Below are 27257 nucleotides of genomic sequence, written 5' to 3' on the forward strand. Positions count from 1 at the left end.
AAAAAAACTTCATCAGCAAAATTTTATATTGGCAAATTTCCAATGAAGTTTATTATACTAAAATTGTTGGCAAATTTCCAATGCATTTATTAACAATAAAGTTATTGGCAAATTTCCAATTTACATAATTTAAAAGCAGTGTAAGTGAGATATTTAAATGAGTTTGAATTACCAACCTTACACTGCTTTTAAATAATGTTTTGTACTTATTTGTCTATTAACCTGGAAACCCTTGTTTTTTCACCTTTTTTTCCCTTATTATTTAAAGGTTTGAGCCATAACCCTACCCCAAAGCCAATTCTTAAATTCCAATGTAACCTAAATTTACAATATACATAACTTCAATTTAAGTTTTTGATAAAATCAAACCACATCATTATTATTTGCTTTTATATCTAAATCAGAAATAATTAACCAACTTTAAGTGGAAAATTTTCACACATCATGCCCCCCCAAACTCAATCCCAGCCTTCAGTTTGTGGTATGGTACCTTGCAGTACAATTTCACAGAGATCCAATTACTTAAACACAATTAATTGTTGGAAACTAAAAAAAAATGCTTATTTTTAACCCCTTTTTTAGCCCCTTATTCCTAAACATTTGAGCAATTATCCCCCAAACTCAATTCCAACTTTCTCTTTGTGATCAGAATTAACCAACTTAAAATGGAAAATTTTAAAGAAAAAAAAAAGGAAAAAAAATCCCCCCCCCCCAAAAATTTTTTGACCCACTTCCCTTTGTGTTATGGTACCTTTAAGTACAATTTCAGAGAAATCCATACACTTGAACACAAGTTAATGTCTGGAAACTAAAAAAATGCTTATTTTTGCCCCCTTTTTTGGCCACTTATTAATAAATGTTTTGGGCAAACATTTTACAATAATATTTAAAACTGAAATTAATTTGTAACCTTAAAATTAAATAGAAAATGACATCATAGTCATAGCTAAAAATAAACAAACTATTGGTAAATTTCCAATGGAGTTTATTATATTAAAACAATAAATTTGCAACCATAAAAGCGCATTAAAATACATCATAAAAGTATTAAAAAAAATTTAACTACATCATAAGGCTATTAAAATAGAAAATGACATCATAGTCAGACTAAAGGTAAACAAAAAACCTTCATCAGCAAAATTTTATATTGGCAAATTTCCAATGAAGTTTATTATACTAAAATAATTGGCAAATTTCCAATTTACATAATTCAAACATAGTGCAGGTGAGATATTTAAATGATTTTGAATTACCAACCTTACACTGCTTTTAAATAATGTTCTTTACTCAATTATTTGTCTATTAAAATGGAAACCCTAGTTTTTTAACCTTTTTTCCCCTTATTCCTTAAACGAAAAAAAATAATTACCCCTTTTTTGACCCCCCCCCCCCCCCTATGATTCATCACCCCCCCCCCTTCCCCCCCAAACCAAGCTCAATAACAGCCTTGCCTTTGTGGTATGGTACCTTGTAATACAATTTTAGAGAGATCCATACACTTGAACACAAGTTATTGTCTAGAAACTAAAAAATGCTTATTTTTCACCCCTTTTTAGGCCCCTTATTACTAAACGTTTTGGGCAATTACCACAAAACTCAATTCCAGCTTTCCCTTTGCGAAATGGAACCTTGTAGTAAAATTTCAGAAAGATCCATACACTTACACACAAGTTATTGTCATGAAACTAGAAAAATGCTTGTTTTTTGCCCCCTTTTGGCCCCTTATTCCTAAAATTTCGAGGAAATTAACCCCAAAATCAATCCCATCATCGACCCTTTGTGATATGGAATCTTGTAGTACAATGTCAAAGAGATCCATACAATAACACACAAGTTATGTCTGGAAGTTACAAAAATGCTTATTTTCGGCCCCTTTTTGGCCCCTAATTATTTAACTGTTGGTACCATAACCCCCAAAATCAATCCCCACCTTCCTATTGTGGTATTGAACCTTATGGTAAAATTTCATAGAGATCCATTCACTTAAACTAAAGTTAGAGTGCGAAAACCATTGTGTATTCGGACGACGACGACGCCGGACGCCGACGACGACGACGACGACGACGACGCCAACGTCATACCAATATACGACCACAAAATTTTTTTGCGGTCGTATAAAAAGCACTTACACCTTACAACTCATCACTGTCAAACTGCTGACCAAATACAAAGTCAATCTATTCAGTAAGACTGGAGAAGTGTGTGACAAAAATATCAAGATCATTCAATATATTGAAAACTTAAACATGTTAAAAGTTGCATACTAATTGAATGAAAGAGAGGTACAGATGGAAGAAAGTAAAAACAAGGTGAATACCATTAAACTAACTCTTAAGGTGTGTGTGTGTGTTGTGGGGGGGGGGGGGGGGGGGGGGATATAAAACTAATGGCTGGGAATTTCCAAAGGAATCTCAAATAAGAGGCCCCTTATAGCCTGTATTATTATCTTTGTTAAATTGTTACAGTGCAAGAATGATCATCTTAGAAGATGATTCTATAACTTTCTAACATACTGCATAGATATAACAACAGTTTTTTAAGTGATTTATACCCTCTTGAGCATTTGTTAACTATTTATGGAAATTAAGAAAGTTAGACCATACCAAAGGGACAATTTCAAATCCTAAGTTAAAGAAAGACATCATTAAAAAACAAGGGTAAAACTTAATGCCCCCTCTGCTACGGCGGGGGCATAAAAAGACAACTGACAGTGAGTCCTCAAAGCACTTCACAAAAAACTAGAAATACAGCAACCTGAACCACCATTAAAACCGTTAAAACTGCTTTCAAGAAAATTTGAACATGAATTCCATATTCCGATTCTAAATAAGTATCAAGATATTCAATAAGGCAGCTCATTCTTCACAATACTAAATTATTATTGTCAATTGAGAACTTATGCACAGCAAATGCACAATAAACACCAACAGAATCCTAAATAAACAAATTACAATAGTTGTATTTTGATTTCAGATTCACTTTTCACTAAATCATTACTTTGCAGTCAAAATTAAAATGACTAAAATGAAACATTATGTAATGACAATAATGTGGGGAAAAAACCCACATAAAAGTTATTTCCTCGATAGTATTATCCTCAATGTATTGGTTGGTATTGATCTTGATAATGGATTTATCAGGTGGCAAAACTGAATATTTTCATTTGTCTGAGAATCTTTTTCTCTTGATCCTTCCAAAAATAAACTGTGTAACAACTCTTAACAATAAACCATGTTCTAGAGATCTAAGAAATCTTTCGATTATATATATGTGTACATTTTCAGCATACATGTGTTATATAAAAGGTTGAATATTTATTTTCATACTTTCCATAACAATACATTGTGTTTATTAATAACTGGTAGAACATGTCTGCATCAAACTACAGTTGTAGTTCTAAATATAAGTACATGTAGCACCACTATACTAGAAGAATGTACTACGCTAATAGTAACATCTGTTACTAAATAATAACTTATATCTAACATTCTCTTAGCAGAGCATAAGAAACTTGTGTACTCTCCCAAAGTTATCAAAAGCATATTTCATATAAAAATGAGCTTTAGTTTAATATAAGAGTATCTAATTAAACATCAATTAAACAGATCAGAAAACTATGTGTAGAAACAGAGAGATTAGTTTTATATCAGAATTTAACTTTTCAATGCAAGCAGTGTTTTCCTCATTGGGTTTGAAGATTCAATATCACCATGCATAAAAGTAAGTAAAAATATTCATTCTTGGAATAGATCATCCATAAGAAGACTGACTGCAAGAACATATGTAGGAGTGAAATGACAGATCCATACTGTTGTCATTTATACATACTGTGTATAAGACAACTAAGATATATATAATGTTGACAAATATTCAGACCAAAGTCAACAAAGAAGTGTTGACATGCAAGTTTTTATCTAAATTTTTAGACAAGATCTAGATATAAAGTCAATTAATTTTACCAAATTTTAGCAAAAATGTATAGATTGGCAATAAAGGTCACAACCTACTTTTGACAAGCGGCATATTCCTTTAATAAGCTGCAACTGCAAGAAAAATCAGATGGTTCTATCTCATATACATCATAAATGGAATTTGACGAGAAAGACAAGAACCACCCAAAAGATAAATGCTGCATTATCAAAATTAATGACAAGTATTAGGTAGGTGCAGAATAACATAAAAAAAAATGTAAACATTCCCCAACATCTTCCAAAAAGATAAAGGCACAAAACTTTAACTGTTATTCAATCTACATGACATATCTAATCAAAAATTTTCAGTTTCAAAATCACTTTTTTATGCTGTTTAAACATTACATATGTAAAATATCCTAATTTTTTAACTTTTTATTTCTTAAATAATTTTTTTAAAAACTCCTTTTAATCTAGATCGATTATTATCTGAGACAAAGACAAGAAATAAATGACAAGACTTTACCCTTCAGTTATACTGATTTCTTCTCCATCTGATATAACCTCCATTCTAGTAAGACGGCTATAAACAACATGGCAGTAATAATCAACAAACAAATCCTGCTAGTACTGGCAGTGTTATACTCAAATTACCTCTCACAAATTCTCATCATTTATATTCACCAAATGTCAAAATAAAAATGAAAAGGGAAATTCAATATTATTGCTAGGATATCATAGACAAAGATATTGACTAAACATTGGTAGTTTGGTAACTAAATGGAGAAAATAGATCAAAAGGTTTTCAATTACTGCACCGACTTCCTCAAATCTTACATGTAAAATTAATGTCTGAAAGTTAGATTGTAGGAACCTTCATATAAAAAATATAACTCAAAGATTCAGAGATTATAAAAAACAATGATTCCTAAAGTTGCATAATATTGTGTAAGTTTTCTGTCTTTGAATTTTCGATAAGTCCTCAGATTCAAAAAGGAGGAGATATGATTAAAGACTTACAACTTGGCCTCTAAAATTACAAAATGTGAAAAATTGACAATCATTTAAAAAAAATGTTGATTTCATTGATAACTAAATCAGTCTTCACAATAAACTTTAAAATCTACAGGCCCTAAGCTCAATTTTCAGAACATTTTAGTTAGATTCTGTTGGCCTGTAGAGATGATTTTTACAAACCTGAAAGCAATTTTACAAGCCTGGGCTGCTGGGCCTGTGGCTATGCATGAAGAATGCTAAATAAGATGACAAAATCTTGTCATTTGAGTGCAGAAATGTCATTTGTGATATCCTGTCTTAAAACAAATTTGGGTAAAATTGGCCTTTTGGAAAACGTAAAAAAAAAATGCGGAAATTTTTATTCTTCTGCAATAGAAAACACTTCACTTTTATTTATATCTGTGTATAAGATGATTATGGCAAAATATCTTTTTCAAGCTTAAGGTAAGGTTGATGCTGATATTTAAAAATTAAAAGAAAAATCTGAAGATGAGACTATTTTGTCTTTTTCTACAAATTTTCTTTTAACATGTTAATGAAAATTGTTTGAAAGCCAAAAAAAAAATGCAAGACAAAATTCAGATACATGGATATCCAGAGACTTATATCTTGAGAACACATGATGGTATTATTTGATATATTTGTAATACTTTGTAATTCTTCAGTTAATGGAGACAAAAATGGACTTTTTTTCATATAGATTAGACAGTTGGTTTTCCTGTTTGAATTGTTTTACACTAGTCATTTTGGGGGCCCTTTATACATGTAGCTTGCTGTTCGGTGTGAGGCAAGGCTCTGTGTTGAAGGCCGTACTTTGACCTATGATTGTTAACTTTTTATACATTGTGACTTGGATGGAGAGTTGTCTAATAGGCACTCATACCACATCTCCTTATTTATATTTATCATTAATTTTGGTTCATTTGTATGTTTTGGAGTTTAGTGTGACGTCAATTTCACTGAATTGGCATCCATTTTATTTAAGGCACCAGCTGAAGCAAGCCTGCATGTGTTGGATTTTTCTTGATGTGTTGAAGACTCGTTGGTGGCCTTGGGCTGTTTTCTGTTCTTTGGTCGGGTTGTTGTCTCTTTGACACATTATCTGTGTCCATTCTCTATTCTATTTTTTCATAAGGATATGAAGACGATGTTGTGTATCTGAATACACAGTTTTAATCATCACCCAAATTTGGAGCTATGTAATTTTCCCTATAACTGTTTGCAATTTTCATGGATACTTTGACAATTTGAAAATTTTGAGAAAACAAGAATTCATGTGTTGTGCTAAACATACCCCCACTCATAATTCAAAATATCACATAGCAGGAGTTAAGTGTCTCACAGATCTCAATAGTGCACACACCTCACAACTTATCACTAGTGAGCTGCTGACCACATATAGTCATTCTGTTCAGAAGTATTGGAGAAATATGTGACAAAAATTTGTAAGTGATGGAAATATTTGTTGGACAAACAGTTCGATTGACAGACAGATGGATAAAAGGGAATGCAATATAACCCTTACTCCTAGAGAGGGGGTATAACATTGAGATATGACATAATAATGACAACAGCTACTGTCTCCCACTCCTAGAGAGGGGATATAACATTGAGATATGACATAATAATGACAACAGCTACTGTCCCCCAGTCCTAGAGAGGGGGTATAACATTGAAATATGACATAATAATGACAACAGCTACTGTTCCCCACTCCTAGAGAGGGGTATAACATTGAAATATGACATAATAATGACAACAGCTACTGTCTCCCACTCCTAGAGAGTGGGTATAACATTGAGATATGACATAAAAATGACAACAGCTACTGTCCCCCACTCCTAGAGAGGGGGTATAACATTGAGATATGACGTAATAATGACAACAGCTACTGTCCCCCACTCCTAGAGAGGGGGTATAACATTGAGATATGACGTAATAATGACAACAGCTACTGTCCCCCACTCCTAGAGAGGGAGTATAACATTGAGATATGACATAATAATGACAACAGCTACTGTCCCCCACTCCTAGAGAGGGGGTATAACATTGAGATATGACATAATAATGACAACAGCTACTGTCCCCCACTCCTAGAGAGGGGGTATAACATTGAGATATGACATAATAATGACAACAGCTACTGTCCCCCACTCCTAGAGAGGGGGTATAACATTGAGATATGACATAATAATGACAACAGCTACTGTCCCCCACTCCTAGAGAGGGGGTATAACATTGAGATATGACATAATAATGACAACAGCTACTGTCCCCAAGTCCTAGAGAGTGGGTTAAACATTGAGATATGACATAATAATGACAACGGCTACTGTCCCCCACTCCTAGAGAGTGGGTATAACATTGAGATATGACATAATAATGACAACAGCTACTGTCCCCCACTCCTAGAGAGGGGGTATAACATAATAATGACAACAGCTACTGTCCCCCAGTCCTATAGAGAGGGGGTATAACATTGAGATATGACGTAATAATGACAACAGCTACTGTCCCCCAGACCTATAGAGAGGAGGTTTAACATTGAGATATGACATAATAATGACAACAGCTACTATCAAGGTTACCCAAAATACTTAAATTTCAACAAACAATACCAATGTATGAATGTTACAGAAATATGATTTCAGTGAAGTAGCAGTCACAAGTGTTATCATGCTACAATAGGCCAAACATGGTCAAAAACAATCTTACTAAGTAGGAAACCTTTTATGAAAAGGGTCAGAGTACATTAGCTTTCTTAAATTGTGAAAAAAGGTAAACCATCAAACTCCCATAACTCATGCAATAATTGTCAAATAAAATGGAGGCAAGGTATGTTCAACTGTTCACACTAAAGAACAATCTAATCAGGACCAACATCTTTCAGGCATATGTTCACAAAGCTCTGGCATACAAAAATGGTAAAAGTCCCATAACCCTGGAAAAATTGAAAATCATAATGGGGATATAGAGTGGTCAACTACATTACATGACGAACCATTTTATTAAGTATGGAAGCTTTCAGACATATGGTCTCAGAGCAGTATTTTTCAAAATATGTCATTATGCTACAAAAAGCCAAAAATGGTCAAAGTCCTATAACTCTAGAAAAACATTAGTCAATTCAAAGTGGCTGTTTGACTTTGATGACAAACAATCAGAAACAGATCCTACCAAGTACTAATTTGTGTTGATTTAATGTTGACCTTTATAACATCCACTTAAACCCATACAACAGCTTTTCCTGGTTTACAAAGCATCTTTTTATCTTAATATGCTTCATGTTAAATATGCTGAAACATTGCCTGTGTCAATGTCGGCACATGTCTTTTTGAATCAAAACACTTGATATAAATAGGAATATATAGGCTAGGGTATACCTAAATTAAGACAACCCTACTATACAAAAAAAAAAACAAAAGGAAAAAACAGAAAAGGCTTCTAGAGATAAACTTATTTTTTTGAACACTGCATATATGTGAATATTTTGTTGACAATGCAAGTATACCTGGTCTTGATTTGAGTTACCTCCCTTGGAATAGTATCCACTATGTAATTGCTCACTCAGAATTGTGTTCTTGAATTTTTGTCAAATTTGAAAATTGCAACTTTAATGTTTAACCTACAAGAGTGCACACGCTGAAATGTCTCGCCTGCTTTACTGACCATTGATTTTATGTTGATAGTCCTAAATATAAAGTTTTACTACAAGTATCACATAAACTTAACATGATCAAAGAAAATGAAGTCATGTTCAGATAAACCAAGCCAGAAATACATGTACACCTTAAAATCATTCCATACACCAAATATACTATAGTTGACCTATTGCTTATAGTATACAAGAAACATACTTAACCAGGAAAACTTAACATTGATCAATGAACCATGAAAATGAGGTCAAGGTCAGATGAACCCTGCCAGACAGACATGTACACCTAACAATCATTCCATACAACAAATACAGTTGACCTATTGCTAATAGTTTAAGAAAAACAGACCAAAACACAATAAAATGCTCCGCAGGGCGCAGCTTGATACGACCGCAGAGGTCGAACCCTGAACAGTTGGGGCAAGTATGGACACAACATTCAAGCTTGATACAGCTTTGCATTTGGATTGTGATTAAATATTTGACACAGCATAGGTTTCTGACACAGAATGAATGTGGTCTAAGAACTTAAAAATTTTAAATTGGACATTCACCTATTATGGTCCAATATCCAAAATCTAAATACATGGTTAGATTCAGCATATCAAAGAACCCCAAGAATTCAATTTTTGATGAAATCAAACAAAGTTTAATTTTGGACCCTTTTGATCTCAATGTGGACAAAGTTGATAACGGGGCCCAAAAATCAAAAATCTAAATACATGGTTAGATTCAGCATATCAAAGAACCCCATATATTCAATTTTTGTTGAAATCAAACAAAGTTTAATTTTGGACCCTGATTTGGACCAACTTGAAAACTGGGCCCATAATCAAAAATCTAAACACATGTTTAGATTCAGCATATCAAAGAACCCTAAAAATTCAATTTTTGTTAAAATCAAACTAAGTTTAATTTTGGACCCTTTGGACCTTTATGTAGACCAATTTGAAAACGGAACCAAAAAATTAAGAATCTAAATACACGGTTAGATTCGGCATATCAAAGAACCCCAATAATTCAATTTTTGATGAAATCAAACAAAGTTAAATTTTGGACCCTTTGGACCTCAATGTGGACCAATTTAAAAACGGGGCCCAAAATCCAAAAACTTAATACACGGTTATATTCAGCATATGAAAGAACCCCATATATTCAATTTTTGTTGAAATCAAACAAAGTTAAATTTTGGACCCCGATTTGGACCAACTTGAAAACTGGGCCCATAATCAAAAATCTAAATACATGGTTAGATTCAGCATATCAAAGAACCCCATATATTCAATTTTTGTTGAAATCAAATAAAGTTTAATTTTGGACCCCGATTTGGACCAACTTGAAAACTGGGCCCATGATCAAAAATCTAAATACATATTTAGATTCAGCATATCAAAGAACCCTAAGAATTCAATTTTTGTTAAAATCAAACTAAGTTTAATTTAGGACCCTTTGGACCTTAATGTAGACCAATTTGAAAACGGAACCAAAAATTAAGAATCTAAATACACGGTTAGATTCGGCATATCAAAGAACCCCAATAATTCAATTTTTGATGAAATCAAACAAAGTTTAATTTTGGACCCTTTGGACCTCAATGTGGACCAATTTAAAAACGGGGCCCAAAATCCAAAAACTTAATACACGGTTAGATTCAGCATATTAAAGAACCCCAAGAATTCAAGAATAAAACCCCATTGAAATTGATCAAGAAATAAGCAATTTATACAAAGTATATTCTTTTGCACAATACTGTGCAATTGAATATTTCTTGCTATTGCGCAATACTGTACAATTGACAATTTCTTGCTATTGCGCAATATTGTGCTATTGGATATTTCTTGCTATTGCGCAATTCTGTGCAATTGAAGATTTCTTGCTATTGCGCAATACTGTGCAATTGAAGATTTCTTGCTATTGTGCAATACTGTGCAATTGAAAATTTCTTGCTATTGCACAATACTTATTGTATAATAATTCACACATCCTGTTTGGTGTGTATTTCCTACCATATCATTATTATTTGCTTTTAAATATAAATCAGAAATAACCAACTTAAAATGGAAAATTTTAAAAGAAAAAAATAAAATGCTTCGCTGGGCGCAGCTTGATACGACCGCAGAGGTCGAACCCTGAACAGTTGGGGCAAGTATGGACACAACATTCAAGCTTGATACAGCTCTGAATTTGGATTGTGATTAAATATTTGACACAGCATAGGTTTCTGACACAGAAAGAATGTGGTCTAAGAACTTCAATTTTTTTAATTTACCTATTATGGTCCAATGTCCAAAATCAAAATACATGGTTAGATTCAGCATATCAAAGAACCCCATATATTCAATTTTTGTTGAAATCAAACAAAGTTTAATTTTGGACCCCAAGTTGGACAAACTTGAAAACTGGTCCCATAATCAAAAATCTAAACACATGTTTAGATTCAGCATATCAAAGTACCCCAAGAATTCAATTTTTGTTAAAATCAAACTAAGTTTAATTTTGGACCCTTTGGACCTTAATGTAGACCAATTTAAAAAACGGGACCCAAAATTAAAAATCTAAAAACACGGTTACATTTGGCATATCAAAGAACCCCAATAATTCAATTTTTGATGAAATCAAACAAAGTTTAATTTTGGACCCTTTTGACCACAATATGAACCAATTTGATAGCGGGCCTACAAAATAAAAAATCTAAATAAATGGTAAGATTCAGCATATCAAAGAACCCCATATATTCAATTTTTGTTGAAATCAAACAAAGTTTAATTTTGGACCCCAATTTGGACCAACTTGAAAACTGGGCCAAAAATCTAAAATCTAAATACATGTTTAGATTCAGCATATCAAAGAACCCCATATATTCAATTTTTGTTGAAATCAAACAAAGTTTAATTTTGGACCCCAACTTGGACCAACTTGAAAACTGGTCCCATAATCAAAAATCTAAACACATGTTTAGATACAGCATATCAAAGAACCCCAAAAATTCATTTTTTGTTAAAATCAAACTAAGTTTAATTTTGGACCCTTTGGACCTTAATGTAGACCAATTTAAAAAACGGGACCCAAAATTAAAAATCTAAATACACAGTTAGATTTGGCATATCAAAGAACCCCAATAATTAAATTTTTGATGAAATCAAACAAAGTTTAATTTTGGACCCTTTTAACCTCAATATGAACCAATTTGATAGCGGGCCCACAAATAAAAAATCTAAATACATGGTAAGATTCAGCATATCAAAGAACCCCATATATTCAATTTTTGTTGAAATCAAACAAAGTTTAATTTTGGACCCCAATTTGGACCAACTTGAAAACTGGGCCAAAAATCTAAAATCTAAATACATGTTTAGATTCAGCATATCAATGAACCCCATATATTCAATTTTTGTTGAAATCAAACAAAGTTTAATTTTGGACCCCAACTTAAACCAACTTGAAAACTGGGCCCATAATCAAAATTCTAAACACATGTTTAGATTCAGCATATCAAAGAACCCCAAGAATTCAATTTTTGTTAAAATCAAACTAAGTTTAATTTTGGACCCTTTGGACCTTAATGTAGACCAATTTAAAAACGGGACCCAAAATTAAAAATCTAAATACACGGTTAGATTTGGCATAACAAAGAACCCCAATAATTCAATTTTTGATGAAATCAAACAAAGTTTAATTTTGGACCCTTTTGACCTCAATATGAACCAATTTGATAGCGGGTCCACAAATAAAAAATCTAAATACATGGTTAGATTCAGCATATCAAAGAACCCCAAGAATTCAATTTTTGATGAAATCAAACAAAGTTTAATTTTGGACCCTTTTGACCTCAATGTGGACAAAGTTGATAACGGGGCCCAAAAATCAAAAATCTAAATACATGGTTAGATTCAGCATATCAAAGAACCCCATATATTCAATTTTTGTTGAAATCAAACAAAGTTTAATTTTGGACCCTGATTTGGACCAACTTGAAAACTGGGCCCATAATCAAAAATCTAAATACATGTTTAGATTCAGCATATCAAAGAACCCTAAAAATTAAATTTTTGTTAAAATCAAACTAAGTTTAATTTTGGACCCTTTTGACCTTAATGTAGACCAATTTGAAAACGGAACCAAAAATTAAGAATCTAAATACACGGTTAGATTCGGCATATCAAAGAACCCCAATAATTCAATTTTTGATGAAATCAAACAAAGTTAAATTTTGGACCCTTTGGACCTCAATGTGGACCAATTTAAAAACGGGGCCCAAAATCCAAAAACTTAATACACGGTTAGATTCAGCATATTAAAGAACCCCAAGAATTCAAGAATAAAACCCCATTGAAATTGATCAAGAAATAAGCAATTTATACGAAGTATCTTCTTTTGCACAATACTGTGCAATTGAATATTTCTTGCTATTGTGCAATACTGTACAATTGACAATTTCTTGCTATTGCGCAATATTGTGCTATTGGATATTTCTTGCTATTGCGCAATACTGTGCAATTGAAGATTTCTTGCTATTGCGCAATACTGTGCAATTGAAGATTTCTTGCAATTGTGCAATACTGTGCAATTGAAAATTTCTTGCTATTGCACAATACTTATTATATAATAATTTACACATCCTGTTTGGTGTGTATCTCCTACCATATCATTATTATTTGCTTTTAAATATTAATCAGAAATAACCAACTTAAAATTGAAAATTTTAAAAGAAAAAAAAAAGGAAAAAAAGAAAAAAAAAGAAAGAAAAAAATCCCCCCCCCCAAATTTTTTGAACCCCCTTATGATTCATCACCCCCAAACTCAATCCCAGCCTTCCCTTTGTGGTATGGTACCTTGCAGTACAATTTCAGAGAGATCCATACACTTGAACACAAGTTATTGTCTGGAAACTAGAAAAATGCTTATTTTTGGCCCCTTTTTGGCCCCCAATTCCTAAATGTTTCAGGCAATTACCCCCAAACTCAATTCCAGCTTTCCCTTTGTGATATGGAACCTTGTAGTACAATTTCAGAAATATCCAAACACTTACACACAAGTTATTGTCATGAAACTAGAAAAATGCTTGTTTTTTGCCCCTTTTTTGGCCCCTAATTCCTAAAATTTTGAGGCAATTACCCCCAAAATCAATTACAGCCTTCCCTTTGTGATATGAAACCTTGTGGTACAATGTCAGAGAGATCCATACACTTACACACAAGTTATTGTCTGGAAGTTACAAAAATGCTTATTTTTGGCCCCTTTTTGGCCCCTAATTCCTTAACTGTTGGTACCATAACTCCCAAAATCAATCCCAACCTTCCTTTCGTGGTATTGAACCTTATGGTAAAATTTCATGGAGATCCATTCACTTAAACTAAAGTTAGAGTGCGAAAACCAATGTGTCTTCGGACGACGCCGGACGACGCCAGACGACGACGACGACGACGACGACGACGACGACGACGCCAACGTCATACCAATATACGACCAAAAAATTTTCAATTTTTGCGGTCGTATAAAAAGGAAAAAAAGAAAAAAAAAGAAACCCCCCCCCCCCCCCAAATTTTTTGAACCCCCTTATGATTCATCACCCCCAAACTCAATCCCAGCCTTCCCTTTGTGGTATGGTATCTTGCAGTACAATTTCAGAGAGATCCATACAATTGAACACAAGTTATTGTCTGGAAACTAGAAAAATGCTTATTTTTGGCCCCTTTTTGGCCCCCAATTCCTAAACGTTTCGGGCAATTACCCCCAAACTCAATTCCAGCTTTCCCTTTGTGATATGGAACCTTGTAGTACAATTTAAGAAATATCCAAACACTTGCACACAAGTAATTGTCATGAAACTAGAAAAATGCTTGTTTTTTGCCCCTTTTTTGGCCCCTAATTCCTAAAATTTTGAGGCAATTACCCCCAAAATCAATTACAGCCTTCCCTATGTGATATGGAACCTTGTGGTACAATGTCAGAGAGATCCATACACTTACACACAAGTTATTGTCTGGAAGTTACAAAAATGCTTATTTTTGGCCCCTTTTTGGCCCCTAATTCCTCAACTGTTGGTACCATAACCCCCAAAATCAATCCCAACCTTCCTTTCATGGTATTGAACCTTATGGTAAAATTTCATGGAGATCCATTAACTTAAACTAAAGTTAGAGTGCGAAAACCAATGTGTCTTCGGACGACGCCAGACGACGCCGGACGACGACGACGACGACGACGCCAACGTCATACCAATATACGACCAAAAAATTTTTAATTTTTGCGGTCGTATAAAAACTTAACATTTAGCAATGAACCTGTAGAAATGAGGTCAAGGTAAAATAAAACCTACCCGACTGACATGTACACTGAAAAATATTTTCATAAACCAAATATAGTTGACCTATTGCATACAGTATTAGAAAAAACAGACCAAAACACAAAAACTTAACTTTAACCACTGAACCATGAAAATGATGTCAAGGTCAGATGACACCTGTCAGTTGGTTATGTACACCTTACAATCATTCCATACACCAAATATAGTAGACCTATTGCTTATAGTATCTGAGATATGGACTTGACCACGAAAACTTAACCTTGTTCACTGATCCATGAAATCAGGTGGAGGTCAAGCGAAAACTGCCTGACAGGCATGAGGACCTTGCAAGGTAAGCACATACCAAATATAGTTATCCTATTACTCATAATAAGTGAGAAATTTTACAGAGCATTACTAAAAATCTGAACTTTTTTTTCAAGTAGTCACTTAACCATGAAAATGAGGTCAAGGACAATGGACATATGACAGACGAAAACTTTTTAGCATAAGGCATCTATATACAAAGTTTGAAGCATCCAGGTCTTCTACCTTCTGAAATATTAAGCTTTTAAGAAGTTTTTTAATGCCGCCGTTGCCACGGCTGCCAGATCACTATCCCTATGTCTCATTTTCTGTGACAGAAGTCGCAGGCTCGACAATAATTCATAAACATTAAAAGTCAAGATTTTTTTTTTTTTTTCAATGAAAAAGATGTGCTAAATGAAAATGTAAATTTCTCTAAGCCAAACTATGTAAACATTAAGCCAAACTATGTATACATTAAGACAAACTATGTATACATTAAGACAAAATATGTATACATTAAGACAAACTATGTATACATTAAGACAAACTATGTATACATTAAGACAAACTATGTATACATTAAGACAAACTATGTATACATTAAGACAAACTATGTATACATTAAGACAAACTATGTATACATTAAGACAAACTATGTATACATTAAGACAAACTATGTATACATACATTAAGCCAAACTATGTATACATTAAGACAAACTATGTATACATTAAGACAAACTATGTATACATTAAGACAAACTATGTATACATTAAGCCAAACTATGTATACATTAAGCCAAACTATGTATACATTAAGCCAAACTATGTATACATTAAGACAAACTATGTATACATTAAGACAAACTATGTATACATTAAGACAAACTATGTATACATACATTAAGCCAAACTATGTATACATTAAGACAAACTATGTATACATTAAGACAAACTATGTATACATTAAGACAAACTATGTATACATTAAGACAAACTATGTATACATTAAGACAAACTATGTATACATTAAGACAAACTATGTATACATTAAGACAAACTATGTATACATTAAGACAAACTATGTATACATTAAGACAAACTATGTATACATTAAGACAAACTATGTATACATTAAGACAAACTATGTATACATACATTAAGACAAACTATGTATACATTAAGACAAACTATGTATACATTAAGACAAACTATGTATACATTAAGACAAACTATGTATACATTAAGACAAACTATGTATACATTAAGACAAACTATGTATACATTAAGACAAACTATGTATACATTAAGACAAACTATGTATACATTAAGACAAACTATGTATACATTAAGACAAACTATGTATACATTAAGATAAAATATCCAATATTTTGAAATAAATGCAGATCATGACCTAATTTTTCATCTTCAAATGTTGATCAGTATTATCATTTGAAATTATCCACAAACAAAAATAAGCGAACATCAAACAATCAAACCTATAGTTTCCAAGAGGGTATACAGGACTTGCATTTCATTATAAACTTAACTTAACCATTGAGGTACTGCTCAGTTCCTGTGACTAACTAATGTCTCATGAACATCTGCAAGATTTTCTAATTCTTGGGGCCAAAAAAAAAATGGCCTTATAACTAGACAACTTTAAATGTAACACAGAATCTATTAAACTTACATATTCTGAATCACCAGCATCTGAACCTTGAGGCTGAAAAAAAAGAAAGTGGTTATGAATGACAGTAGATATTATGTCAGTGACACTTGTCAATTTAGAACATGCAATACAGTAAAGGTGCTTGTCCATTGTCGGGATCATATCATGAACTCAACAGTATTTATCTTGTAAACCTTAATTACCTGTACTGTGTACTAAATTTAGTTGTCCTGTCACTTAAAGTAGCAGAAATTTAAATGTCAACTGCTAAAACATACAACAAAGGCTAGGAAGCACCTGTATGACAGATAACTTTACGTGTCTTTTTGTTGTTGGGATGTACAAGTACCCGTCCACGTCTACTCTGTGTTTTTGTTAGATGTATTTCTATTTATATCCATCTGATGAGTTAAGCCTTTTTCAAATGATTTTTATAGTTTGTTCTTATGTTGTACTGTTACACCACTGTCCCAGGTTAGGGGGAGGGTTGGGCACCCACTAACATGTTTAACCCCACCACATTCTGTATGTGCCTGTCCCAAGTCAGGAGCCTGTAATTCAGTGGTTGTCATTTGTTGCTGTGTTACATATTTGTTTTTTGTTCATTATTTTGTACAAAAATTAGGCCTTCAGTTTTCTGGTTTGAATTGTTTTACATTTGTCATATCAGGGCCTTTTATAGCTGACTATGCGGTATGGGCTTTGCTCATTGTTGAAGGCCGTACGGTGACATATAGTTGTTAATTTCTGCGTACTTTGGTCTCTTGTGGAGAGTTGTCTCATTGGCAATCATATCACATCTTCTTTTTTATGATATAGTTTACAAAGTACTCCTAATAACAATTGAGAAACATTACATCCCTTTTAAATTGCCATGTAAAACTTATTACAATTATGTTGACAAAATATAACTGAACTATGAATTGTAGCAACTTAGATATGGATCCAATAGCAAATATTTGGATTTTAATAAACCATGAAAATGAGGTCAAAGTTCAATATCTTGTGTCAGACTAAAATGTACCCCTAATGTCTGTACTGAAAGTCATTTTCAAACAGAAAAGTTGTTCTAACAATAAACACAAATTTTAGTTTGCAATGTTCTTTCAAAGATATCATTTGATTTTCAAACAATACATAAAGAATACTGAATTCTACTTTTTTTTCCCCAATAAAAACCATTACCGGTATTTTCACTAAAAATATTTCATGAATCTCTTCTATCTGAACACAATATTTGAATTACCGGTAAGTCTTATTTACTCAATTAATTGCCTAAATAAGAATCAATTCTCAAAAATCACCTTTAAAAAAATATAATATCCCCCCCCCCCCCCCCCCCCCTTTTTCCCTCTGAATATATGACTAACTAATCCTGTCCATCTAAATATCTAACTGACACATTCATATTTGTAGTTTTTGAGCAAAGCATTTTTGGAATAGGGTCATTTTCACACAAATTATAGCAATGACAAGAAAATTTGACGCATAGATAGAGATAGCCTATTACTATACCCCTTACTCTTGTGTTTGGGGGAAAAATATTTGTAAAACATAAGAAAATGGTGAAAATACAGTTTTCATGTTGACCAATGGCAAAAATTAAGATTACGGTTTAGTATTTTGAAAAATATATAGCTGAAATTACAATTACAACATATCCAGATTCAGATAAACATGCAGATTATCATTTGAAATTACAATTACACTTTAAAAGAAAAGGAAAATATCATCAAAAAAGCAAAATTTAGTTGTTCATAAAACTAAATTATGAGTAAAAACATCTGAAGATAAACATTCCAAATTGAGTTTAAAAAAAAATTTAAAAAAATAAAGAAATTTCAAGCATGCTCTTACCTGAACAAAAGTTTTAAAAAGGCAAATGTAGAAAAAAGAGATTTACAAAGTTTACATTAATGAAAACATTGTAAGGATGGACTTGGTTATTTCCCATCATAAAGAGCTTGTACATGATGCATCAAAACTAAAATTTGATATTTCTGTGTAACTATCATAAAACTGAATACAGACAAGAACAAGCCAGTACATTTATAAATATTTACAGAATCTTGCACAAGAAAAACTTTCAGAGAAATAATGGACTAATAACTCAATTGTCAAAAAACCCACTCCACACAGACCCTATTAAAACGAAATCATAATGTAGATAAGACTACGATATTAGGACATTACAATAAGATGTGTGAAATGTTGTCAACACTCATTGCCTTTAATTTCTATCTAGAAATTGGTTAAATGACAGAAGTGTTAAAGAACCACATTATACATCTTTGTACAAGCTGCAGGAAAACAACATAAATATCAATTTTATATTTGATTTGTTTGTGTTAGCTGAAACTTAAAATGTCAATGTCAAGCAAATTATGGCTTATTTCTTTTTTTAAATACCAGTATTTATAAAAGATGTTTCAATACTAAAAGGAATTTTCCATTACTGTTTTGAATCATTATATAAAGGTGTTATGTTATTGTATCATATAAACTAACTTTTCCCTCAACAATTCTGACATAACATGGTATTGTGTAATATTAGTTAACATGTTTATTCTCTCACTTGTTTATAGTCTAATTCAGATTTTGAATGGTATTTTAAGAATGGATACCTAGAAGTATTGAGTATTAGAGGTTCAACTGGGAGGAGAGTCTTCAGGTGTTTCAGCTAATGTGTTGCTTCCATCTGTTTGGGGACATGGTTGGAACCATCATTGCTATTTGTATATTGGACCAATTCAATGCATAAGCCACTTGTTATATTAATTTATGTGTCCAGAGATTATCAGCACACCCTGAATTCTGAGATAAAGATAAACCCATATATTTTCCAGGTTTGGAAGAGATATTATCTTCATAGCACTCTTGAACACAATGAGAGGTAGTTCCTTTGTCAAAGTGAAGTTAATCAAAATGGTATGGAACTCAGTGAATTATTGTCCATACATGCAAGACAAATAATTGTCAATATGCCTATCACTAAAGATAGAGGTGTACAGCAACCTATAACATATTACACAACTATTTAACACTCACATAATTTATAACCCTTATTGTTGATAACATATTGTATTTCCCCTTTCTTTATACAATAATGCTTTACCAACAACAATCATTACACAATTTTCAGGAACCAAACTTCAGGAACAGCATTGCATGATGTGTTTCATATTATTAATAAACAATGTCATTCTTATGTGGTAAACTATATGAAACGATGGTAATCAAGATTGATGTAAAATTTATGGTTTTTATGTTTGTCTCTCCAAAATTAGAACTTTTTCTTCACTATTCATGATTCAAGTTTGCTACCTAAAATAAAACCAATCTGCTTAAACATTTATCATGAAATTCTGTTAGAAAGTTGAAGTTCCATTTGCATTTGTTTTGTTCATTTTTTTCCTATTCTTTTTTTTATTCAGTATCAACAAAGGCTTGAATTGCAACACATTAAAAACTTTAAAATCAAATAGTTCTACAAAATTATCTAAGCCAAAATCTTCAACTAATGATTTGCAGCATCAACACAAATCAAAAATTCTCAAACATATCCATTGATCAGATTAAGCTATGTTACTAGAGAAAAAAAAAAGGAAATTGATCCAATAACTTCAACAATCAAATTATACACATGGGAATATTTCAAAAAAGCATTTCACTGGTCTTGTACAAATAGAACAACACAATACCTTATTACATTTGTGAACATACTGTTAGTAGTATTGTCAAGGGACAAAATTAAGTCAACTGAAAAATTTCACTATTGATGAAGAATACAGTTACAGTGTCTGCTGTAATGATGTGCTTCTACAATTTCTATAACACAAAAATAACTCTTTTAGTTACTTTTCATAGATATACCTAAAGTTCTAAAGAAATAACTATTTTAAGAGAAATAAAAGAACAGAGTTCCATTATCCCCCTCGTTGCACATATTTTAAATTTCCAAGGGCATAACTCTTTTTAAAAAAAGTCGATCGTCCACCATTTATAGAACTTGCCCGAGATATTGGTGATATTAACCTATAGTATAAGTTTTTTAAAAATCTGGCAAGAATTGTACAAGAGAGAGCGCTAACAAGGCCATTTTCTATAAATTTAATATTTCCAAGGGGCATAACTCTTTTAAATAAAGTCGATCGGCCACCATTATAGAACTTGTCTGAGATATTGCTGATATTAACCTATAGTATAAGTTTTATAAAAATCTGACAAGAATTGTACCCGTGAGAGCGCTAAGGGGGACAAAAAAGTTTGAAATACCATATCAATGTGAAACTTATACTACATTTGAAAGTTATTTGTATTCTTCTAAGTTGGCTGAATTATTGTTTCAAAATTCTTGTTTAACAAATCAGCTAAAATCAAAATTGCTTTTTTTATTATTTTTAGCCTGCAAATCTTGTCAATAACAAAAAGGTTCAGAAAAAAAAAGTTTTTATGAACCAATAATAAATGCTGACCATGGATGGCAGTAGATCAAGAAATCTAAGTGTGTACAACAAATCTCAGATCTCCAATCTAACAAGAGATGATGGATGGACAATTGATAATAACAAAAAATGTTTTGATTGCTGCCAAATCTGATTATCTAACCATAACTATAATTGGACATGTAAAACTTCCACAAGAATAGATGAGCTGGATGAGTATGATTGAATTACAGGGACATGTAGAGGACTGAACTATTGAAACAAGCTACAGGGAATAATAAATCAGAACAAATATACTAATCACTCTTTTTCCATTTCACTGCACACAAAAAAAAATAGCATTGCTGTCCTCTTCTAAATCATTTAGCAAGTAATTGTTCCAGTAAAAAATGATTTACAGGAGATGTGGGTAGATATTGGTATCAATGATATAAATGAAAATCAACAAGTTACCCATAAAACAGACATCTAGAGATCATCATACAGATTTCAAAAATAAAAAAGAGTACATATCACAGGCTTAAATCATTGAAAGTCTAGTAAACTTGTGAATAAATTCAACATAAATGGTTTAAGATCTGACAGCAACACTAAAGTCTACTGGTCAAGTACCAGTAACCATCAGAAATTTGCAGTTTTTCTCAAATAATTTATAACAGGAATTTTTTGGGGAATTATTCTTTGAACATAAAAAGGGTTACCAAAAGTTGGGTTCATCACCAAAGACTGAGACTTTAATTTCCCTATAAACAACGAAAAAACAGGTTACTAGAATGCTGATTTTTGCAGGATATTTTATAGGTACGATGACCAGTTATCGTCACTTTAAAATCTTGTCATTAAATGATAGAATTTACAATTTAATCTGGACAATAATATTATTTTTCCCTTTCCTATTGCAAGAAGAGAAGAAGGGATGTCAGTGAACCTAACACATTGCCATTCCGACCATTAATTTGGAAGGTCTACTTCCTGGTCTGAATGTGAACTTTATGTCACTTGAAATCAACCACTTACACTATACAAAAGGGATGTATAAACATTAATTTTGAAAATTATAAATCTTTTACAATTCTTTTGAAAGAAATTATATATTCTAAAGCAAGGTTAGATAGTGCTTTGTCTTAAAAAAGTTTTTCAAAATTAAGGACATCGTAAAGCGATGAGGTCATGCCCCCACACGTGTATCTTCCCAAGACGCATTTAATTTACAGAATATTTGGTATTTCCCTATCGTGATCGGATCAAACAAAACAGAGTTTTTACAAATGAAGTAAAAATATTTGTCTGAAGATATCAGCAGTCTGTTGTTTTTATGCAAAGCTTCCTTTGTTAAATAAAACAGGAGGTGACGGTTACTAGTAACCGACAGTAAGTGGTCCTCAACCAGTATAAAATTCCACTAACTTCACACAGCCCCACCCCAACAAAAAGACAAGGAAAAAATATATTCCAAATATATTCCTTCCACAAACTTGTCTTGTAGTTGCACTGTAAAACGCATCAAAGATTACAGAATTGTCCATTTAATGACATTGGTTGTTCTTACAGACAACAAGAACCCAATTGTAATCTCAGTACAATTGTTCTTATATTCACTCTAAGAAATCATGTTGTCAACTTTTGTTCTATTTGAGTCAATTACAGATCCTTTTAACACTTAATCATAGCCTTCTAACGACTGTCTTCATATACTTAAGAGTCAGACAATCTAATATTAAGCAATGAGGTTTCAGATGGGAATGACAGCATAAGTTAGAACTCAATTATCAAGCATAAAAAAGCAATATTTCTGCCTTTTGGTCTTGTACATTATTAAAACATCTTTAATAATTAAATCCACTTAAATCCAGAGGGTATGTTATAACCATTTTCAGAATAATATAATAGTTGCATAAAAAATAATGTACGTAAACATCTACAGTATGATATTTTGTTTTGTTTCAGTAATTTTAAACAATGACATATAATAAGCTGGAAATATATATTTAAGTATAGTTGATAGTAGTCAGAACTATTATCCGTCAATTGCATTTCTCCCCATAATGCATCTTCAGACCCCCTTCCCCTCAAAAAATAAAAATATGTTTTTCTAAAATAGAGAGTCTAAATCTGCTCAACATAAACTGCACCATTTGCAATTTTTCAAATAATCAAATGACAATATTTAACATGTTTTTGTTTAATTCTATCAAATATTTTTTTTGAAAGATGTAAAGTTTTTAAAGTATTCCTCATTAGGGACGGCAGGGAAACTCTAAACACATACCTTTATTTTTGCCTTACTTAATGATATGAAGTCATTTAGCACCTAAAACTAAACTTCATCTAAGACATCTGATTTTACTTTCCAATATGCATCAGGACACCAAATATTTCTATGAAAATATGTCAACTAGCTCCTGAAAACTGGCTATGAACTATGCAAGGACTTGGAAGCCTTTTAATTTCTTAAGAATGATCTTTTAAGAGTTTAACAATGCTGTGCTAATGTTATAAGCTTGCAAAAAGTACATTCCTCATTTGACTGGTTATAACATATTATGTTTTGGGATTTTTTTTAAAATTTATTTGTTTTTCAAGCGATTAAATAAGGACATCTTTGAGCCTACTTCTATAAAAGCAGCTGTTAGTTGTTAAATACCATCACTGTGTCTGACCTGGTTTTTTTTTTATTCCTTTCAGAGTTGAATCGTATTCTTGTTGACATTTTGCTCCATTTCATTTCATCTTCATTAACAACTTTAGAATCTCCATTGCCTCAAAGTTTCAATAGGCTTTAATGAAGATAGATATGTAACCATTAGATAACATTTTGACACATGAAAATTCAGTTGACACTTTCTGTCTGTGGTCATGATGCAGTTTGTCAAAGAGTTATTTATCCACAGTATTGATTCTTCATAATGGATTAAAAACAAATGGCTTTCCTGTCAAATTTTCGACACCTCCAAGGATCTTGCTATTATGGACACTTACCTCCTGGTTGCATGGCACATTAAAACTATCATCAATATCAAATATTGACCTATCAATACAAAAATTCTCATCCATCATGTGTTCCTGAAGAGTTCAGGAAATACAACTACTTTAAATACCAAATATTCAAGACACAGGGTGATAAGGTTTATTTAAGAGAGAACCATAAGCTTCTAGTATCTAGTACAAACTTTATTTTTTGTATCTTCTATAAGCCATTAATATATATAGAACATCATCTTTTGGAAAAAGCCAGATAATTTAAAACCATGAAGCAACACTATGGATTATCCATTAGAAACTGATACTTCTTCATTATTCATTTCACTTTCAGCTGCATTTAAGGCAATCAGGGATGTGTCTCTAAATATCTGTGTGACTTCATGCACTTTAATCTGTGTTTCCTTTCATATACAGCTATTTTGCACAAATCTCTATTTCTACAAAATTTTGATTCTGTTAGAAGCTTGCAATTTCCCTTTTTCATTTAAATTATCACTATCTCGTAAATGTTACCCCTTTTTCTCAAGATAAATGTAGATATGATGAGAATAAACTGTTAACACAGAGATATGTCTCACCTTTTTGTAATTTTGATAATGCTAATGTTAAAATTAAAATAGCAATACTTAAACATGTAAGTTATGCAAATATTCAAAGTTAATGAACCATGACTGAACTTTCTGAAGGTACCCGGACATGGCTAAACAATCTCCATGGAAATGAGATGTGCCAATGCTAATACAACTGCATACCAAATACCATTAACTTATCATAAGTTATTCCCTTTAAACAAACCTAAACACAAAACTTAACTTGTAAACTCTGTAAAAGTTTCAAAGTCAATGAACCATGATGAGGTGGTGGGGCTATATAATCTTCATGGAAACAACACTTGCAAATGCCAACAAATTTGCATACCAAATATCATTGACTTAACATTAGCAGTTCATCTTAAAACTGATCTAATCACAAACTAATACATGTAAACTAAGCAAAAGTTTCAAAGTCAATAGACCATGACTGAGGGGTGGTGCCAAATAATCTCCATGGAAATAAGATATGCCAATGCTTATACATTTGTACAACTGCATACCAAATATCATTGACCTACCACTAGTGGTTACCCATAAACTGACCTAATCACAAACTAATACATGTAAACTAAGCTAAAGTTTCAAAGTCAATAGACCATGATTGAGGGGGTGGGGCCAAATAATCTCCATGGAAAAGAAATGTGCCAATGCTAAAACAACTGCAAACCAAATATCATAGACCTACCACTAGTGGTTCACCATAAACTAGACCTAATCACAAACTAATTCATTGTTGATGCCTTCGCCAGCGCCGGAAACAGTATACCTATGTCTCGCTTTTTGACTCTGAAAAGCGAGACAAAAACTGTGAGCAGAGCTCATAAATTTATGACACAGACATAACTCTGGGACCAAAAAATTCAGAGATGGTGTCAAATAATAAGCCAACCTGTGTACATATGACTAAATCAAAGTACTGAAGTACTGAACATCGGATGACCGCAGGTTCTTGTGGATGGTCAAAAGCACATGTCACAGAAACAGATCACATCTCTATACCTGAAACTGAGGTTAATTTACAGAGATTTTTTTTTCTTATACAAGTTCGTGCTTGGATGATGAATAAATGACAGGAAATTCAACCTCACCGTAATAACTATTATATTGTAGTGATACAAATCAGTATACCTTAGACTATTATACTAATATAATAATAGTTCCAGAGAATACACTGGTTTGTTGTTATATATTATATTAATATTACGGTTGCATGTATATATAATTTTCATCTATTTGTATATCATACTATTCTACTATTATTATAGTGTAATGCAAGTGCATGGTGGACACTCTTCTGTAAAAAAAAAGTCAAAGTCTTAAAGGCTGTAAAAGCAATTGCTGCCATGTTAATGTTTTGTGGGCTTTTATTTTTCATCCATATATATAAGAATTAAACCTGACAGGACAGGAGTGTTGACTAGTGAGAAGCAAGACGGTTTTAACTTTATATCAATATAAGACTTTAGCAGGAAATCATTTTAAATATGTTTTATATTTTACAAGGAGACAAGTTTACCAGGCTAAAGTTGGGGTTAATTATACATGTGCTGAAACATATAACTGAAAAAAAAATCATTATGGATTATCCCCTGGTAGTGTTTGTAACTGGGCAATAATTTCCTTTATTGATTTAATTTTAACCATTTTCATAATTAATTTAAATTAACCATTCAGTTAAAACATTTCAACTTTCCAGACGCAAATGTTGAAAAACGGGACAGAAATAAAATATCTTACAAGACATAAACATGCAAAAAATAAATATATATTTCAGCTTACTAAAAATATTTTCATAATGTTACTTTGACATCATTTCTTAAAACTAAGTCCCAAACATAATTGCTCAGTTGACTTGTGTCATCCTCATGCGATACGAGATAACTATAATTCTGATGCAATCCCGAAAAGGGGGGTCATCACAAAAAAACATGACATTAAATTGTCATTATACGAACTAGAACAAACAGCTCTATGTTGCTTTGATATTTATCAATTTTCAGGAAACATGTGAAATAAATTTCAGGTCCATTTCATTATAGTGCCTAACAAGATTGTGTGAGGTAGACGAAATTGACCTTAAAACGATCGGACTGTCTTTTGATGTCCAAAAATAGGCGGATCGGACATATAAGGACTTTATCTAATGACTACATAAATTTGGGATTTATTATTATTATAATATTCTAATGAAACTGAAAATTGTATTTTTTTTTAGGATAAACAACAATTTTACCTGGCGTAGCCGTTCATAAATGTTTTTCTGCATTTATCTTCGAAAAATGGCGTATTTAATGGAATAGAACGTTAATACAGTAAACTTTCTCTTTTTTCTCCACAATAGGCTTTCAAAAATAATTTATCTAATGTGTATGTGGAAAATTATGTGAA

The 27257-nt window shown here is 32.1% G+C and overlaps 1 protein-coding gene and 1 long non-coding RNA gene across 8 annotated transcripts in view; both read right to left on the reverse strand.

The window, feature by feature from the left end:
* Positions 1-27257, reverse strand: part of LOC127698259 (disks large homolog 1-like) — a 428947-nt gene that overhangs the window by 86226 nt on the left and 315464 nt on the right. For 3 of the 7 annotated variants that reach the window (XM_052201638.1, XM_052201634.1, XM_052201633.1), the window contains 2 exons: positions 16871-16903; positions 4008-4043 (listed from right to left, as the gene is read on the reverse strand). Coding sequence is in view for 3 of the 7 variants with exons in the window: in XM_052201634.1 (XP_052057594.1) it covers positions 4008-4043; positions 16871-16903 (69 nt within the window). In the remaining 4 variants the exon portion in view is untranslated. Of the gene's footprint in view, positions 1-4007; positions 4044-4437; positions 4601-16870; positions 16904-27257 lie in introns of those variants that run through there. The other 4 variants (XM_052201636.1, XM_052201635.1, XM_052201637.1 and 1 more) reach the window with 3 other exon arrangements.
* Positions 9775-14087, reverse strand: LOC127698311 (uncharacterized). The gene is made up of 2 exons (XR_007980782.1): positions 12277-14087; positions 9775-11754 (listed from the first exon to the last, which is right to left on the reverse strand). It is a non-coding gene; the product is annotated as an uncharacterized LOC127698311 (long non-coding RNA).

Source organism: Mytilus californianus, unplaced genomic scaffold, assembly GCF_021869535.1.
Source record: "Mytilus californianus isolate M0D057914Y unplaced genomic scaffold, xbMytCali1.0.p SCAF_4, whole genome shotgun sequence".
NCBI classification, from domain to species: domain Eukaryota; kingdom Metazoa; phylum Mollusca; class Bivalvia; order Mytilida; family Mytilidae; genus Mytilus; species Mytilus californianus.